Here is a 17692-nt window from a genome sequence, read left to right as displayed (position 1 = left end):
CATGATGCAGGTTCGAATGCTCCAGATACCCACGCCTCGTTGGCAAGGGCAAATGTGGGATTCCGCTGGAGAGCAACATGTCGTTGAAGAAGTCAAATCGAGTATACATACAGGTGGGGACGGTTGCCTGGTGCGAAGAGGGGCCGGAGATGCGGCCAGAAAGCTTGCTCGACGAGAGCCACACACAATTGATACGATTACGGCCGGATGGCGCGGTGCATCTCTCGGACTCGTCGGTTGATGAGATTGGCGGAGCGATTGCCAACACAAGGTGTTACTGCAAGAGCATGCAGGCTACAGCGCAGCTAGCATGGCATTGTGCTTCCACTGATCCAGCATTGCGTGTCGGAGCTGCTGTCGGCCGTTAGTGGCCAGCGTGTGGGCTGATAACAGTCTTGGAGTGGCCACAAAGTGTGCGGCAAGATGCGAGGGTGATGGAAGCAGCTCGTCTGGATCAGGGTCGGAGTCACCGCCGTGCTCCTTGGACGGGGCGGCAGCGGGTTTCGAGTCCAGCATCCGAAGTGATCTTGTCTCAAGTGTAGGCCAGAAGCTGATATATGAGAATTAGATCCCGGCCGTCCCAGCAAATTCCAGAAAAAAAGGGTGAAAAATGGCCCCAGGCCCACGGCTTCGAGGCTAATCTACTGGACCGAGCCGTAACGTGTTTGAGCGGGAAGTCTGGTGTTTCAACTCGAATGTGAATTTGCAAGAAGCTCAGCAGTGTAAGCACACAGGAGCCTGCTCAGGCTTATCCGTCCAGTCTCCGAATGTACAGTACGGCGGCAAGAGCTGTAGGAGAACGCCCCCCTGGACAGCGAACAGGCGGCTTTGCCAAAGCAATGCCGTGGTCTCGAGGCGGGTCACCCTTGGTCAATGAGGCAAGAGTTCGTCGCCGCGAGACAGTCAAGCAGGTTCGCAGCAGGCTCGTGCGGGGCATATTGCCCTGGAGTGCCAGCATAGCATCAGAGGCGAGGGCGAATCAGGATGGGGGGTGGGCGTGCAGTCGCTTGCATCGGGTGTGGGAGCCAGCAGCGGGCCGCGAAAAACACGCCGGTTCAAAACATCATCGCATCGTTTGTCCTTTACGGCCGAAGCGGACCAGTCGTGGGGCCAGGCCGCAGAATTGTGCAGGACGAAGAAGGTTGCAAAGGGGCGACAACAGGCCGAGGCGACGTCATTGACGCGCCAAGTCGATTCCGACAGTCTTGAGAGTTTCGGCGGAACAGACAGCAAAGTCAGAGTCTCGCGTACAATGCTGTACCGAACCCGGGGTTCACATACCTCTTGGCTTCCTTGTCCCTTCCCCGCGGTCCAGCATTCAGGAGGCGTTCGCGCAGCATGCAGGTCGAGACCTGGAGAAGAAAAACCTGGCCATTCACAGGCTGGCGAGCGACGATGGCGGTGCCGATAAAGTTGGTCCCGGTTGATTCTGCGCTCTGGCATGTATAGTACGAATACTTTGTAGCTACCGGTATTTGCAAAGCCCACAAAGAGAAGTGCAGCGATCGGGAGAAACCGGGGCTTTGTTTCTGGAGGCAATCGGCGGTGGGTTGAATGGAGATGCAGCCCTAGATGAAGCCCCCATGTCAGCGGCGTGGCACCTTTGCCCATCACGGTGCCTCTGTGGGACGCCCCCTGTGGGACGCGGAACATTCAGGGTCCCTTCCGTTCCAGCGTGTCTTGTGCAACGCGACGGATGCAACCATAGGGCGATGTAGAGGGTCGCATCAATGGGATTCCAGCTGATGGCCAATGATGCTGTTGACAAGTCGATGGAGAAGACAATGCGATTGAGGGGGAAGAAGCGTTTCGTAGCGCAAGAGCTGCCGATTGCCGGGCGCGCGCTTGCCCTTGCCACACGAAGATGCGGTGACGGCACTCAAAGGGGAAGGGCGCACAAAATAGGCTTGGAATTGCAACAAGTACCTGGCTAGGTACCTACTCTACTCCGTAGTCCGTACGTACTGCCTAAGATACTGCCTTAAGATAAGCAGTGAAATCAAGCCTTGATCGTCTCGACCTCGAATCTGACACCGGACGTGCGCTACACATGACACGGACACTGGACGATCCCGGGCCGGGCGCGAAACTCGTCCTCTATCGAATCGTGCGTAGTCTTGGACCGTCTATCCTGTGTCGCTCAGTCAAGGGCAGTGCAGTATATGCCCAAGAGGGCAAGCCACAATGGCCCCGTCTTTACCATACTCGGCGAGCCGGTAAACGCACCCATCCGCTGTTTGAGTTGCTGGTGCTGACTAGCATCCATCCTTAGTCGCCAACTTGACGACGCGGGCCAAGGAAACTCCCGCTCGGACCTGGTTGGCGAGGATAAGCGACCGGAGACGCGGGTGAGCATGTTTACGACAACCTGGTTAACCACGCGGTGAGTACGGAGTACTCCGTACACGAACAGGTAAGCTGACATGTCTTGGGGTAAAGCAAGTATCTCGATGCATGCCAGATCTTTAGAGGGACCTTGACCTATCACGCGCGACTGAGACATCCGGAAAGGGTTCCGCATGGCATGCAAGTTGCAAAGTATTGTACCGAGCCGGCGCGTCAGGGTCGATACCCCAGACAAAGAATATAGTCGACATGCCATGCATAGCAATACGAGGCTCGAAACCTTTTGGTCATTAGCAGGAATTCTCACCCAGCGAGGTCCGGCCGTGCGTCTCCAGGCCCACAGGATTTCGGCCAAGATGAAACCACCATGGCGATGAGATGAGCATTGGGGAATACATGGGTTAAGCGGTCCTGTAAGCATGCCTTCCCAGGACCCAGGCCAACAACAGCCTTCTCTGTACAGGTGTTGGCCGAGTGTCGCCGCAAGAGCTCGAGCCCACAAGGAATGGAGGGCGCCGAGGCTCGTGTTGACTAACTCGAGTGAGTCTCCAAGGTTAACTTTTGTCGGCACGGCCGCAACCGTGTTACGGGAGGACCTCCCTCCACACTCTATGCCCGGCGGCTCTGGGTTTTTCTTCTGTTTTTCTGGTTTCTTTTTTCGTCAACGCTCAGTCTCGACTCGGCATCTCCCATTCGTGCTGACCGCCTCCATGCCCTGCTTCCGACCTCATGTGACGGCAATACAGTCTCGTCGTCCCTGGGGGCATAGCAGGTGCCGGCCTCACAAGCTTACATGCACCGACTTCTAGAATTCCGCCGGTGTAGCTTGTAAAAGGTACCGAGTAGCCTGTACCATACGGTGGACACCGTGTCCGGGCTCAAAGGCAGAGTACGGATACGGAAGACGCCTTGTCAGCGGCGGCTCCCGGAGACTCGTCTCGCGGCTTGGCGGCCCCGAAGTTTGCACGGTACCACAGGCAATCTTGGGTTGTTTCCGATGGGGCTCGATTTGCCTCACGGATGCTTGCCTACCTCGATCATGCGTGCACAATGGCCATGTGGTCCGTCCTAGACAGTTAAGCTGCGGTACTACTTGCTGCCTGGCCGGGTCTCGCATCGCTGGTGATGCTCCATTTCCAAGGCATCCAGGCATTGCAAGGCGCCTACTGTATGTACGGGCAGTTAGTTACGGACGTCGAAGCGCCCTGGGCACCAATGGCAAGGCCTGGTTATTGCTGCGTGTTGCGCTGGTAGGCAGTCGTCTGCTCTGCGCCCCCTCTCTGCCTCGCGGAGCTATCTCGATGGGTACAGGAGCATGCTTTGTCCATGCCTGTGTACCGTAGCAATCGCCGTCTTGGAGGGTTGGCGGGATGTGCCAATCTGCAGCCCACGGTACCAGCGGGCGCCCGCCCTTATGCGGCGGCACGACGCACGATGCGCATCGCATAAGAGGTAGCTGGTGTCGACGACTCCCAAGGAGCGCCGACCGGGATACCGAGTGCAACGCGGCCCAGGGTGGCATCCCCTGCGACCCTCGCCGACCTTGGCGAGCGGGCACCAGAAAGAATCTTCCGTCTACCGATACAAGCTAGCTTACTGCTCTCTCGCCGGTCGAGGCCAAGGTGGTGGTGGGTGGGTGGCGGGCTGGCGGCTCTCGCTTTAGCGGTCATCAAAAGGCCGATGGCGCGCGTCTTTTGGCCCAAGGATCCATCCTCGCACCCCACTGGGCTGGTTGCCAGGTGGTTAATTGGAAGTGGTAGTGATGGTGGTGGTAGTGGTGAAGTCGCAGGGACGTGTTTGAGCGACAGCCTCTTTGCCGTGTGATCATCGATATCTCGACAGGATGATTGTGCGGAGCTCCACCGTTGTCGGGGATTTTGATATCAACCTGAGGCAGGCGGCTACCTATCATCGACAGATAGGGTATCGGTCAATTGATACACGTACATACATAAGGTACCTGTAGATAGGCCAGTGAGTACCTAGGTACCTAGGCTACTAAGGTAAGTGAGAGGGTGGGTAATGGCCGTGGAGAGAGTTGCGCCGCCACACCCACCTTGCTGTGAAGAGTAAGGTGTACTGCACAGAGAATGGTGCAAGACGCAGCCAGCTACTGTACGTGCGACCACGATGCATTGTGTGTGTGTGTGTGAGTGTGAGTGTGTGTGAGTGTGAGTGTGAGGGAGAGAGACAGAGAGAGAGAGAGTGTGTGTGTGTGTGTGTCCTGATCATGCATGCATGTATCCAGTCAAGAGGCAATCAGTCAGTCTGTCGGTCAGTCCACCCCTCGAGTATTATCTCTTTGCATTCAGTATCTCCTGTTATTGATCACGACACCAACCCGGCCGGTCAAAGGGGAAAATATTTGATGCAATGGGTTTCATGCGCAGGCGGATTGGCCATGATGGGGGAAAAAAGGGAGCGTGGCTGTGGCCCACGCACGCTTTGGTCTGGCCAATGTACCTTGCTAACTATCATAGGACCCGGCACCCGGGTCTGGGCTCGCTTCCAGGTTGGTTGGCGGTGGAGGTCTTTTGTTGGCAGATGCCTCCAATTGGGCACAGCCAGACTAGCGTCTTAGATTGCTACGTGCAGCCGAAGATGAATCTTGGGCAATGGATCTCTGAGACAAGCAAGACGGCAAGAAGAGCAATGGAGAGAACCTTGAATCGGAGGTGGGGGGTGGAAGAGTGGACAGAGCAAGGAAGGGAAAGCTAATCGCTGCCAATGGGCCTGCGGTGTGTACATGTCGCTCTCTCCCTTCGCCCTCAGCGCGGACCCCGTAGCAGCTCTCAATCACGAACCTGTCGGTCTTGGAGCGCATTGCACGCCAAGATATTGTCGGTACTTCAATGATGCGTCGGCACAGCACGGCGTGACTGCGGAATGCGCGGAGAAGCCTTTGGATAATTAGGTACCCAAGGCACTGTAGCGTGCTGTGCTGTGCTGTGCTGTACCACAGGCGCATTACAGTGCTACATTCATGCCTCTGTCCGTCCCAGACGCCCACCAGCCGGTACCTGCACGCTGTACCACCCCGGCGTCGCCCCCCGGTCCAGGGAACCTCGCCCGCCCGGTCTCTGCGCCACGCGGGCACGGTAGCAGGTACGACGGTACCTACTCCTCGGTACCTCGTCCACTGTACCTAGGTGCAGTAGACTTGCTCTAGGCGCGTGCGGGAGGGCGGGGGGTGCTGCTGCAGCGCTGGGCTCCTGCAACCGGCGTGCCGGGCCTGCGTCCGGCCAACCGCTTCCCCAAAGTCCAAGCGTCGATCCGTCTTCACCCGCTCCAGGTGCTCGACGCACGCATCTCTCTCTTGCTCGTTTTTCCTTCTGCGTCTTCCTCTCTTCTCCATCTTTCCCTCTCTCTCGCGCATCCAGCCATCCTGTGCTCCGCTTTCTTCCTCTTCACTCGCACAACGCCCTCCCTCGCCCGTCGCCGTCGTGTGCCCTTTATTTTCTCCCTCCTCGCGCCATTACTCCCGTCGCAGCAGGCATCCTCTTCCTCTTCCTCTTCCTCCTCTCGCCTCCTCGCTCGACCACTCGACGACTGCCCGCCTCCGCTGCCCGCCGCTTGTCGTGTCCTGGACGACGCCTATCTCGTCTATGACCCTGTGGCCCTCATTCTCCCCCGAACCGGCAGCCGTTCCCGCAACTTTAACTTCTCTCTCGACACCAGCCGCGCTGCTTGTCGACACTCACCTCGCCACTCAGTCCGACACTCCTCGCGCATCGACGACTCATTACTTGCCTCCGTCGGACCCTTTCCCTATCTCCCCGGCGGCCTTCTACGCCTGTCGTCTTGTCACCTGCCGTCTCTGGCCTCACCCCGGCTCATAATCACGTCCCATGAGTCGCTAGCCCCCGCCGACTTCCTCCCCGGCACCGCGCCGCCATCTCTCGTCGGCGAGCCTTCATCCCCCCTCCACAATGGCCGCTGTCCTCTCCTCGTCTGAGGACAGCAGCTACTTTGGCGCTGCCTCGCTGCGTCGCTCCCAGTCGCAGCCCACCTTTGTCGGGGCACCCTCACCTCGTTTCCCTGCCGCTCACAGCATCGGCGCCTCCTACTCGCCGCCCTCAAAGTTCTACCCCGACTCCGAACTCTCCTCGTCTCCTCCCACCATCCAAACAGAGTCCACCGACGTCTCTCTTGCCTCGACGCCCGCCAGCAATCTGTCCATATCCTCCGACTATGACGATACCTTGGCCTTGGACGAAGACTCGCCCGACGACCACTTCAGCCTACCCCTGCTCTCCCAGGACAAGTTTTACCTGCATCCAGAAATCCAACACGACGACAACCTAGAACCCCCGCCGAGCCCCAAAACGGGGGATTCCTTCAACGTATCTCCTGCCGACGCTGACACCTCGGCGCTCCTTTCCGGATCTGAAACGCCGGACCGTGTCGAGCACGCCGAGGATGACAGTGCCATCGCGACCAAGCCTTCACGCCAAGTCGACTACCTGTCACACGACTGGAAAGAGGAAGACATTTGGTCGTCGTGGAGATATATTGTCGCCAAGAGAGGCGAATTCCCCAATAGCAAGAGACTGGAGAATGCGTCGTGGAGGACATGGATGAAGGCCAAGAATAACCTAAAAACCATTTCCGCCGAGGAGCTGAACTGGTGTGTTTCCCCGCACCCCTTATGGCCTCTCTGCCCCTGCAATCCCCTCTAACCTCGTCGGTTCAGGCTCAAAGACTGCGACGTCACCTGGCTTTATGGGCCACTGCAGTCCGGCTCGAGTCGTCTCCACCCCACGCAAACGGAGCCTTCCAGCGAGTCTCTATCCAAGTCAGAGTCCTTGGTCAACCTCGACAAGAAGCCCATCCTCAAGAAGCGGAGCATGTCGGAAGTCATGCTGCAGAGGTCGTTGACGTCGTCTTCGCTGCTCAAGCAGGCCACGGCTGCCGTCCAGGCACAGGAGACGAGAGCCGTTCTCCGACCGACCATGGCGCGAGCAAGCACTGACTGCTATCTCACCTTCCCGCTCTCTGCTAGGAGGTCAAGCGCCGACAACAATAGCTCCGTGACCCAGTCGACAGACTCATCGGGCTTCTCTTCTCCCTTTCCCGAACGGAAGCACATTCACTTCAACGAGCAGGTTGAGCAGTGCATTGCCGTCGATGTCAAGGGCGACGATGAAGACGACGAGGCCGACGTCGACCGTTACGGTGAAGACAGCGACTCTGACGACGGCGTCGTGATGAAGCGGGTTAGGTCAAAGAAGCGCGCCCCCTTGACGAGAAAACGGACCAAGAAGGCGGCGCCCGCCGAGGGCAAGACGATTGCCATGCTCCCTTCGACAACGCTCAAGTATCGCGAGGACACGCCTGAGCCCTACGAGTCGGCTATGAAACACGGCATGGGCGTCTATAGCAGCCCCATGATCTCGCCGTCGTCTTCCCAGGAGACACTACGACCTACCAAGCAAGCTTCGGCCTTTTACTTCGGCGAGGAGGAAGACTACGAAATCAAGGATGGGCCGCAGAGTCCACCCTCTGGCTGGCGCTCCCCCCCCTTTGACCGGGCTGGAGGGGGACTGCAACGGTCAACCTCCACGGGGAGCCTCTCGGATCAACCTGTCGGTATGCGTCGCACCTCTTCCGGCATGTTCATGCCCTTTGAGGGGGACGAATCCTCGACCGGCGATGGCATTCTTGGGCGAGTCATTGACACCGTCAACACAGCGCGCGACATAGCTCACGTCATCTGGAACGTTGGCTGGAGGAAGTGACTCCTACCATCCGCCGTGGCTCGCTGGTGACGCGGATCCATGATCAAGGCCCGAGGTGGGTCAAGAACAACCAACGCCGACGATCTGCGACCCTGTCACCCGGCTGGAAACCACTTCTGTACGACTCACGGCGACCATCTTAAACCTGCCGAGTGAGAAGCGCCCAGGTGCACTACGGCGGGTATCGAACACAGACGAAATGGGGGCACGGTTGTGGGGCTCTAGAACCAGGCGATGGCAAGCCTGCCTAGCACGATGGCCCACCAGCCCCCGTACTCTGCTCTGGGGAGGTTTGGGGGGGGTGGAAGCATGCTGCCCTCTTTCTTTCATCGAGAGGGCAGCTCGGCCTTGTTTAGGGCTTACCATGACGGTTACTTGTTACTAGTGGGTTTGGGGAGCTCGCATCGGCTCTCGCGGTGGCTAGCGCATCGTCAAAAGAAGAGTCTTGATTTTTTCTCATTCAATTTTTCCTTTTCTGTCTAGGACTGGCCCGGACACGGGAAGAGGCGAAACGGCAAGAAAATGGCAAAGGCCCGGTACACCTTTGCACGGTACGGGCGTTTATACGCGTGTGTTGTGTTTGCGTTTTGTGAGTGTGACACGATCTGTGTTTGGTTTATTCTCGCATATTTGTCCTTTCCTCTTCTTTCTACTTAATGTACTCTCTGCAAACATGTGAGAGATGGAGGGAGTTGAGAGAGGGAGCAAGAGACATGGGGTTTGGGAGAACGGAATCCCAGAACAAACCATTCACAGGCCCTCCCGCATCGGGGGGGAGGGATTCGAGGCCCCTTTGAGGCAGCGGCGAAGGAAGCCACGACTTGCTAGAGGTGAAGCAAAAGAGAACATTATGACCACGTTCGGCGTGGAATGCACACACGATGATTGGATGTAACCATGGCGATGATGTGACTGTCGATTGGGACGTGCACGAGAGCCAAAGCGGAGAGTGCTCACGAGGGAGACAGGAGAGAGAAAAGAAGTGCGGAGTGGAGCGGTTGACGGGTTGCTGCCAAGACGGGCGGGCCGTTGGCGTGACTGACTTTGCCGGCCATGGCTTTCGCGACCACGTCATCTTGGAAAACGCCCATGGAGGTACGTGTACAGTGTATGGCAGCCGCCGCGTGGGAGAGAGGGAGAGCCCACATGCGCCCTGTGCCCGGCGACGGGCGCCTCCGTCATCATCGCCCCCGCCGTCGCGCCTCCATTGCGCGTTTCAGGATGGTGTAGCCCCCCTCCCAATGCTCCAGCAGCATTGACCTCGATGACGGCATTGCGCGCGTCGTTTGCCTCCTATTCCATCCCCCCCGCACACGACCAGCAGGGGAGAAGGGAAAATAGGACAAGTTGTTGGGGGAAAATGTCCTCCCACGGTCCACGACTGCCATTGTTGGGGAAGAGCGCGGGGAAGCACGAGTGCGGGGGAGTGGACGACGACCTGACAGCCACGGCCGCCGCCACAGGGGGCGCGGGGGCAACGGCAGCTGCCACTCACGCCAAGCCTGGCTCCATCGTGGAGACATCGGGCGCCCGCCCTCCACCGGCGACGGCGACGGAGCCATCGCTGTGGCGAACGGCATGTGGCGCCTGCAGCTCCGCCGGCCTCGACGCAGGCTGGCCTTCCTCTTGCTGCTGTTGACCGAGGTACCGCGTGGCGCGGAGCAGGATCTCGCGCGAGTGCACGTTGACGTCGACGAGCTCCACCTCGAACTGGTCGCCTAGCCGCGTGTCCTTGATGAGGCGGCAGCCGTCGAGCCCGGACGCGTCCAAGATGGCGTCGAGGTCGAACAGGTCGAGACGGCCGTGGAGGGTCGTCTGCATGCGCATGCTGACGGTGAAGCGGAGTGCCGGCGGCGCCCTGCCCTCGAAGCGCCACGCTCGCACGAGGGCGATAAGAATCCAGTCCACGATACCGCGCGACATGCGCCGCGCCTTCTTCTCGCGCATCTGGAGCATCCGCAGCGAGTCGCTGAGCTCCGCCGTCTTGAATGGCACGATGGCGTTCACCTTGTCCATGGCGGGGTCGATGCTGCGCTTGGCACTGCGTTCAAAGGCCAGCGCCGCGTGGATCTGCCAGTGCACAAGAAGATCGGAGAATCGGCGGAGGGGCGACGTCGCTTTGGCATACATGTCCAGGCCCAGTAGAAAGTACGGTCCGGGCCGGGCGGAGATTTCGATCCCTCCCGTCAGGTTGACGAGTTCCTGCCGCTGTCGCTCGGACGGCTCTATGCCCTGCTGGATGAGGGGGTAGATTTCGTTCCAGGCGTAGTCGAACGCAGCCTCGCGGTTCTGCGCCGACTTGATGTCTTTGCGATAAGGGATCGGGATGCCGCGGGAAGCGCACCAGCGTGCAGCAATTTCCCCGGCCAACACCATGAAGTTGGACACGACGGAGCACGCCGTTGACGTTTCCCTCTTCACCTCAATATAAGGGTCGGCCGGGACGACGGTTGCCGATTCCGACGAGCTCGCCGTCTCCGGAGCGGCGTCAAAGATGACAGAAACGGATGGCCGGGGGAAAAAGTATGGCCATGCGCCTTTGGACAGCCTCTTCCGCCTGACCGCCTCCGCCAATCGGTACAAGGTCAAAAGATCGTTTTTGCCATTCTCGGCCAGATCCTCGGCCGCGATCATGGGCCGTTCGGGAGCAGGCGGAGCTTGTTTTGGTGGCATTCCCGCCACGAGGCTGTGGCCGCCCCTGACTGCGACGGGCGGCGGAGGCTCGTTGCAGAAGTTGGATACGTCTTCTGGATCCAGGTAGAAAACGTCTCCGAGCGTGCCGGGTTCGACTTTGTAGTCCAGGACGTCGCCGGCGCTGTTTACCTTGGCGCTGAAGGTGAGAGTTGGGCCACCGCTGCGCAGGGAGAATTCCTTGACGAGGCCCTCGGATTTGTAGTCGCCTGCATCCTCCTCCCCTAGCTCGGACGGTATCATGGCCTGGAAATGGCCCGGGAGATAGATGTTTTCCGGAACGAGCTCCATGAACTTGCACAGCTCCGAATTTGGCCTGATGATTGACGCTGGGTCGGCTGCATGGATGTGAACCCAAAACTCGTCGGGTTCGCCAGTGCGTTCCAGTGAGATGCCATCGTCGATGACCGTGGTCGAGGGCGCGTCGATGCAAAATATCGTTTCGCCACCAACTATCTTATCTCTGGCGTCGGCGGCAATGTCAGGTCTTTTGGACGCCTCCAGGTGATCAGGGGTTTCGCGGCTCAAGCCACCTCCCCTGGCAACTGCGACACCCGGCAAGCGAGGCTTGTAGCGGGAAGGGATCTCCCATGGCGCGATCCTTCCAATCTCTTGCAAGAATGTCCAGGCTGTGCTTTGATCCAGTACGACGCCGTCATATAAATCGAGAGCCCGCAGGATGAGAGCGCCAGACGAGTGAAATCGGGAACCAAGATCGAACAGGTCATAGCTCGCCCACCATTCAAGGTACGACAGGACGTCCATGCTAGGGGGAGACCACTTCGTTTTCGGCAGCTCCACGCCGCGCGACGCCTTGAGGATGCCATGTGATGTCCATTGGCGCATTTTGCGGCTTTGAGAAACAGCCAGCCTTGCTTCAACGACGAATTTGCCAAACGTGATTTTCTCTAGGTCTTTTAGCGTGAGGGGCCTGGAGTACTTGGTCATGGCCTCGGTATATTCGCGGACCATGGCCGCGACATTGTTGATGATGACGGTGTAGTCTTGTGGAAAGACCTCGACTAGGTTATCCGGGCGGTGGCAGTCGCTTGAAGCATTCATGAGACGGAAGCCAATATCTTGGCGATTCATGGCCGTGTGGACGGCGTAGAGAGCGGGGGAAGAGAAGCGACCGGCACGTTTCAGCGACGAGGGCAATAGGGCGTCGGCGATTTCGGACAAACTGAGATACCTGGGATTTTTGGGGAGAGCCAAGCGTGCTCCTGCTTCCTCCAACCTACCCAGATTGGCATCGAATATCGTATCGGCCCTGACCTTGAAGTCGGCCATTTTCTTGATCAGCGCTATCCCTTCCTCTCTAGAAGGGCCTCCAAAATTACGGCGCATGTCTTCCAAGTCTTCCAGCGAGACGTCCTTGGGGATCTTGGCTAAGATCGGTTCCAAGTCAGACAGGCTCGCGAAGTTGGAAACGGTGAAGACGAAGGAAAAGCCCGTGCTGGTGATCCATCTGCCGTTGCTTGCGTAAAAGTGGTTGCAGCCGCTGAAGAAGCCGAGATAGACGCCGAACAGAGGGACACGGGAGCCGAATTGCCTGGGGAAAGTCAGCTCGTGCAATTAACGACAAGTATGATCGGGAGGCGACCTCAGCTCAACCAGATCGCCAGGGTCTCGAGAGTCCAAGCCAACAGCGGCGCCGCCATCATCCTCACTGGCTGGGTCGCCGCCGGAACCATGCGCGTCTTCGCCATTGCTAGGTCGCAGCCGGTCCATTACGGATGAGCCCGTTGCCTGCGTTCGGTTAATGGTGTTTGATATGGTACCATAGACGGACACATCGAGCGGTAAATCCCGGATATCTCCCTGGCCGTTGAGCAAATCCCATTGTTGCAAGCGCTCGCGAATGGGCAGGTTTTGTAGGCGCTCTGCGGAATCGTCCGGGCTCGTCTCCTCAGGCTGGGCATTTGGGATGTTGGTCCTGCCAAGGGACGCAATCGCAGGGGACAGAGACTGCGTCGTCGCCCACTTGCGCAGCGCATTGTGCAAGAATAGGCGGCTGCGATGTGCGCCGGAACCGACTCTGGGCGAGGAATCAGACTGCCCGACGGCCAAGACCTGAGGACTGCCAGATGCGCGAGCCAGACAGCGCCGGCAGACGAAGGGGGGACAGGAACGCGACAGCATGGCGTGCGTTGGTCGGAGCCGGCGCGTGCAGCTTGAGCCAAAGGCTGGAGTCGTATCATAGCTGCTGCGATTTTCCTGGGGAAATTTTCGGCGTCGCGTTGTCACGTGATGGCACAAAAAGACCCTTTCCGGGACAACGGCCATTTTACGCCACGTCCTGGATTCCAGCCAACGCCGACTGCAGTGTCGCAAACAAGTCAAACATCACCAACGTACACGGGCATTGTGCCGCCATGATCTTCGGGAGTCCCTCGCTGCGAGGTCGATGGCCATCTCCCGAGTCTCTCGGTCGCTGGTCTAGCGTGCGGGGCTGCCAAGCCGGCGCCATCTTGCCAAGCAAGAAACCAAGTGATTTTCATAGAGGTCGACGACGGCTGCCAAGGGATTGGTTTGTGCCACGCGCCCATCTCGACGACGAGTTGGCCCCGACGCACATTACTCCGTATGTGTGGGCGCTTCACTTCACCAATACAACGTTGGCGGACACCGCGTATAACAGGCCCCGACTGCGCGAGGGCAATGCCTGCCGCTGAACTACAGTTCGATCGTGTACTGTGCGAAGTACTGCAGCCGGAGCGAGCCGGTCGTGCAAGGTATTACTTCCGAGACTGGCGCCACCCTTACATACAGCATGCGGGCACATGCATGACCATAGTTCTCGGGCCACGGCGAGGGCCATGACACCGCTGTCCGATGATGGCGGCGGCGGGCCTCTTCAGCACCCTTCAGCACTGGGTCGGCATAATCAAGGGCAAGGGCAAAATCCCGAGGCGACCCCCAAGTCACAGACCGGGTGCCGATACGGTCGTGCGCCTCGAGGCAGCACGGACCAAAACAATGAGGGAATCCTCGGTCAGACTCGGTCGAGGCGTGAATAAACAGATGCGTCAACAGAATTATGTCGCTGACGACAAAAGTTTAGGCAGCATTATGTCGGATGCTTGGGCCAACACCAACGTCGGCGCGAGACGCAGGAACAACCAATCCGGCTTTTCAGCCCGCAGGGGGCCGGCCCAAAAGAGCAAGAGATCGACGCGGCAAGGGGCGGCCGCCAACCTGCCCTCGTGTTCACAATTTCGTCTCTCTAAGACGAGAGGGACAACTAACGGATGGCTTGACAGATACTGTACATGGCTCAGAGCAAGGACGGCTCACGAGCCTTCATCTCATTTCACTTCACCAACCCTCAATCTGGGCCAGAAGGGGGCAGAGGCGCCAAAAGGCTTCGAGAGGGGAGGGGAAAGTAAGCGCCGGTTAGGTGATTTCCCATTCATTTCTTGGCCGACAACGAGCGACCCCGGATGACCAAGGGCCAGGAGGCAGGGGGGGTGAAGCTGACCCCTTTTAGTACCGAGCGGCCGGTGGAAATTGCCCACCTACAAGTGCAGGCGGGTAATAATATGGCACCCAACCCAACCTTGTCCACTCTCCCCCTTATTCGCTTGACGCCCTCCGGGCCAGGATCGGACGGACGGCGAACACGGTGGCTCATCAGCCCCCTGTCTCTCTCTCCCCTGCCCTGCAGCACACCAGGTACATGTCTCCCGCCTGCAAAATGGCGGTGGCGGCATGTACCCGCTTGCCGCTTCTCGCGAGCAATCAATCAACTCGACCTGGGCTAAACAACAAAAAGCGCCAACAAGTCCGAACGGCGTCTTGGGCGAGACCCCACATGGGGGCCGCTGCATTACGGTCTACGGGGGAGTTCTTGCAGTCCCTATAATGGGCGGCCATGGTCGTAATATCACCCCATCCCCGTCTATCTTCCACTGCTTCCCCTTCCCTTCCTCTTTTCTTGCACGGATCGCCCATGTCGAGGTCGTAAAGAAGGCTTGTTTTCGCTGCCTTCGTCCCTTCGTTCTCTTCATCGCAGTGTCCCAACTTACCGCTTCACTCTTTCAGCGGGCATTCTTTTCTTCCTCTTCTAACGACGACCCCTGTTTCCAAGAGAAGAACAACCCCCCCAAAAACTACACATCAAGACGACTTGATCCAACATGAAGGGAGGACTTGCTGCCGCAGCCCTGGCGGCCCTGGCTGGCGGCGTCAGTGCTGCTTTCCACGGTCACGGCCACGGCCATCTCTTCGCCAAGAGGAGCAACCAGACGGGCGAGGTCTGCCTGCCGGAATGCACCACCATTTGGTCCGTCGTGACCGGAGAGGCCACCCGTATGTTGTACCCTGAATGATTTACCAAGAGGGACACAAATGATGTCCGGAGCAATGAACGGGAGAGAGACTAGCGTACTGACAGCGCCAATAGTTGTTCCTGGAACTAAGACGACGACGGCCTTCTCTACCGAAACAACCACTATCACCGTCGTGAGCGTGACTCCCGCCTATCAAGCCCCTCCCCAGCAGTCCGCTCCCCAGCAGCCGGCGATCAACGGCGCTCCAGTAACACCTGGTGTCCACACCTTCCCGGCCACCACGATCACCGTCACCGAAGCCACCACCGTGTGCGCTGCCGCGTCAGGCATGGTGACCGCCGGTACTCGCGTTGTCAGCGGTGTCACTACCATTGTCGAGGGCGCCACCAACATAGAGTGCCCTGTCGCAACGGTCTACAACCCAGGAACCTACATCGCCCCCGAGCAGGTTGTCACCGTGACCAAGACCGGGTACGTCTACTACTGCCCCTTGAGCAAGTCGGGCCTGTCCACTTCTACTCCTGCGCCCGCCCCCCAACCCACGGAGGCTGTCCCGCCGCCGCCTCCCGCTTCGACGTACGAGGCCCCCGCTCCCTCCACGGAGGAGGAGGCCCCTCTCCCGTCCGCCGAGGTTCCCGTTATTTCGACTGAGAAGGAGATCCCCGCTGGGCCTGCTGAGGAGAAGGTGCCTGTCACGACTCAGGAGGAGATCCCCGCTGGGCCTGCTGAGGAGAAGGTGCCTGTCACGACTCAGGAGGAGATACCCACTGGGCCTGCTGAAAAGAAGGTGCCCGTTACGACCCATGTAGAGGTCCCCGTTGCCCCGAGCCACAAGCAGACTTCTCCACCTGCCTATTCTCAGCCCGGCCCGGCCCCCAAGCACGGCGACTCTGGAAAACTGGTGAGCGGTAATGACCATTTCGGCATCACTTACACCCCCTACCAGCCGTCCGATGGCAAGTGCAAGTCTTCGGAGCAGGTCGACAAGGACATTTCCGAGCTCAAGAAGGCAGGCTTCACCACAGTCCGCGTCTACTCGACCGACTGCCGCACCCTTGAGAACGTGGGCAATGCCTGCGACAAGTACAAGGTGCAGATGATTGTCGGTGTCTTCGTCAAGGACAAGGGCTGCAGCTATGATGCTCCAGCCATTAAGGAGCAGATTGACGAGCTCTCCAAGTGGAACAAGTGGGGTCTTGTCAGTCTCGTCGTGGTCGGCAATGAGGCCATCATGAACGGCCACTGCAGCCCCCGCCAGCTGCGCGACCTCATCACCACGGTCAAGTCTAAGTGCCCCAGCTACAAGGGCAAGTACACCATCTCGGAGACTCTCAACGTCTGGCAGCGTCCCGATGTCAAGTCGGAGATCTGCGGCGTGGTTGATGTCACGGGCGCCAACATCCACCCCTACTTCAACTCCAACGTGTCGCCCGGCTCGGCCGGTGAGTTTGTCGCCGGTCAGCTCGACCTCCTGTCCAAGATCTGCGGCCACAACGAGGTCATCAACCTGGAGTGCGGCTGGCCCACGCGCGGCAACTGCAACGGCAAGGCTTGCCCCGGCAAGACGCAGCAGGCCGAGGCCATCAAGTCGATCCGCGAGAAGACGGGCAGCAAGACCGTCTTCTTCTCCTACGAGGACGACATGTGGAAGGAGGCCGGCTCGTGCGGCTGTGAGCAGAGCTGGGGCACCGCGGCCTCGTTCAAGACCGGAATTTCCTACTAGTCACGCCCGCATTTGCGTGCGGCATCGTCTTGCGACTCCGCCGTATATAGTCCTGGCGGGATGTATATGCACGAAAGCATCAGCCGGCACCGACGCCCACTACGACATGCTCTCACCCTCGGAGTGGACCACGACCGCAAGGCAGCGGCGGTCCGGCCTGGCTTTTCACCTTCCCGAGGGCAAGGGCCGGAGTGGACGGTGCTTCAGCTCACTCATCACCTCGCTACTTGACACATGAGAGTACCTTGACTGGAGAGCGCGCGTGGATGGGGGCTACCGTCCACCCTTTCCTTTTCCTGTTCTTCTTGGTTACACCGGCTGCTCTCTAGTTTCTCGTAGTGTTTGGTCTGCCGTCAATCGATGAATGCGCTTGTACATGGCGTACGGGCTCCGGGCCAAGGGGGGGGAGCTGGGGTGGGATGTATAGCCCTCCTTGGCCGGTCGCGCCCAGCACATACGGGTCTCTGTCTCTGTCGCTGTACATTTAGCATCTAGCTCATTGCGCTGTAATTTTTAAGTGTCTACCACAGAGCACGGCGTGTCTTGGATCGGGGGTTTCCGGGTGGGCCAGGCTGCCTGTCTTGCCGCCTTGGAGAGCTCCCTCGCCCCCCTGTGCGCCCTCGATGTTCAGCCTCCCTCGTTGGGCACGCAGCACACACGCCGACGCGCTAAAACGCATGGCCCTCTCGGGGAAATAAAGGAAAACCCGCAGACGCACAGCGTCGCCGCAGCCACGTCGCTAGCCCGCGCGCCCCTTTTCCCACGTGGCCGCAGCCCGCAGCGCCTCGCCGTGCTACTAGCCCGTCCTCCCGCCCTGGGCCATGGGCGGTCTTGCACGACCCCCCCCCTTTCTGTTCCGCAAGGGACATCCGATGCGTGTGCGGGGCCTGCCGCGCTCTCCG

The 17692-nt window shown here is 59.2% G+C and overlaps 3 protein-coding genes across 3 annotated transcripts; 2 read left to right on the top strand and 1 right to left on the bottom strand.

Annotated features, from left to right (window-relative positions):
• Window positions 1–6275: 6275 nt before the first annotated feature.
• On the top strand, window positions 6276–8084 carry HRG_11509 (protein phosphatase type 1 complex subunit Hex2/Reg1; the record flags this gene model as incomplete). Its single annotated transcript, XM_044869979.1, has 2 exons — window positions 6276–6973; window positions 7040–8084. 2 exons carry the CDS (start codon window positions 6276–6278, stop codon window positions 8082–8084), a joined length of 1743 nt encoding a protein of 580 aa, XP_044714876.1.
• Window positions 8085–9575: 1491 nt separating this feature from the next.
• HRG_11508 (RNB domain-containing protein) lies at window positions 9576–12917 on the bottom strand (the record flags this gene model as incomplete). The annotated part of the gene is made up of 3 exons (XM_044869978.1): window positions 9576–11628; window positions 11674–12327; window positions 12379–12917. 3 exons carry the CDS (start codon window positions 12915–12917, stop codon window positions 9576–9578), a joined length of 3246 nt encoding a protein of 1081 aa, XP_044714875.1.
• A 1997-nt stretch (window positions 12918–14914) lies between these two features.
• On the top strand, window positions 14915–16790 carry HRG_11507 (uncharacterized protein; the record flags this gene model as incomplete). Its single annotated transcript, XM_044869977.1, has 3 exons — window positions 14915–15086; window positions 15181–15239; window positions 15294–16790. The coding sequence occupies 3 exons, from the start codon at window positions 14915–14917 to the stop codon at window positions 16788–16790; spliced, it is 1728 nt and encodes a 575-aa protein (XP_044714874.1).
• Between the last annotated feature and the right edge of the window lie 902 nt (window positions 16791–17692).

The sequence above is a fragment of the Hirsutella rhossiliensis genome (genome assembly GCF_020360975.1).
Source record: "Hirsutella rhossiliensis strain HR02 chromosome Unknown scaffold00021, whole genome shotgun sequence".
Lineage (NCBI taxonomy): Eukaryota > Fungi > Ascomycota > Sordariomycetes > Hypocreales > Ophiocordycipitaceae > Hirsutella > Hirsutella rhossiliensis.
Note: the sequence above shows the minus strand (reverse complement) of the source record. Positions and strands in the feature narration are given on the sequence as shown.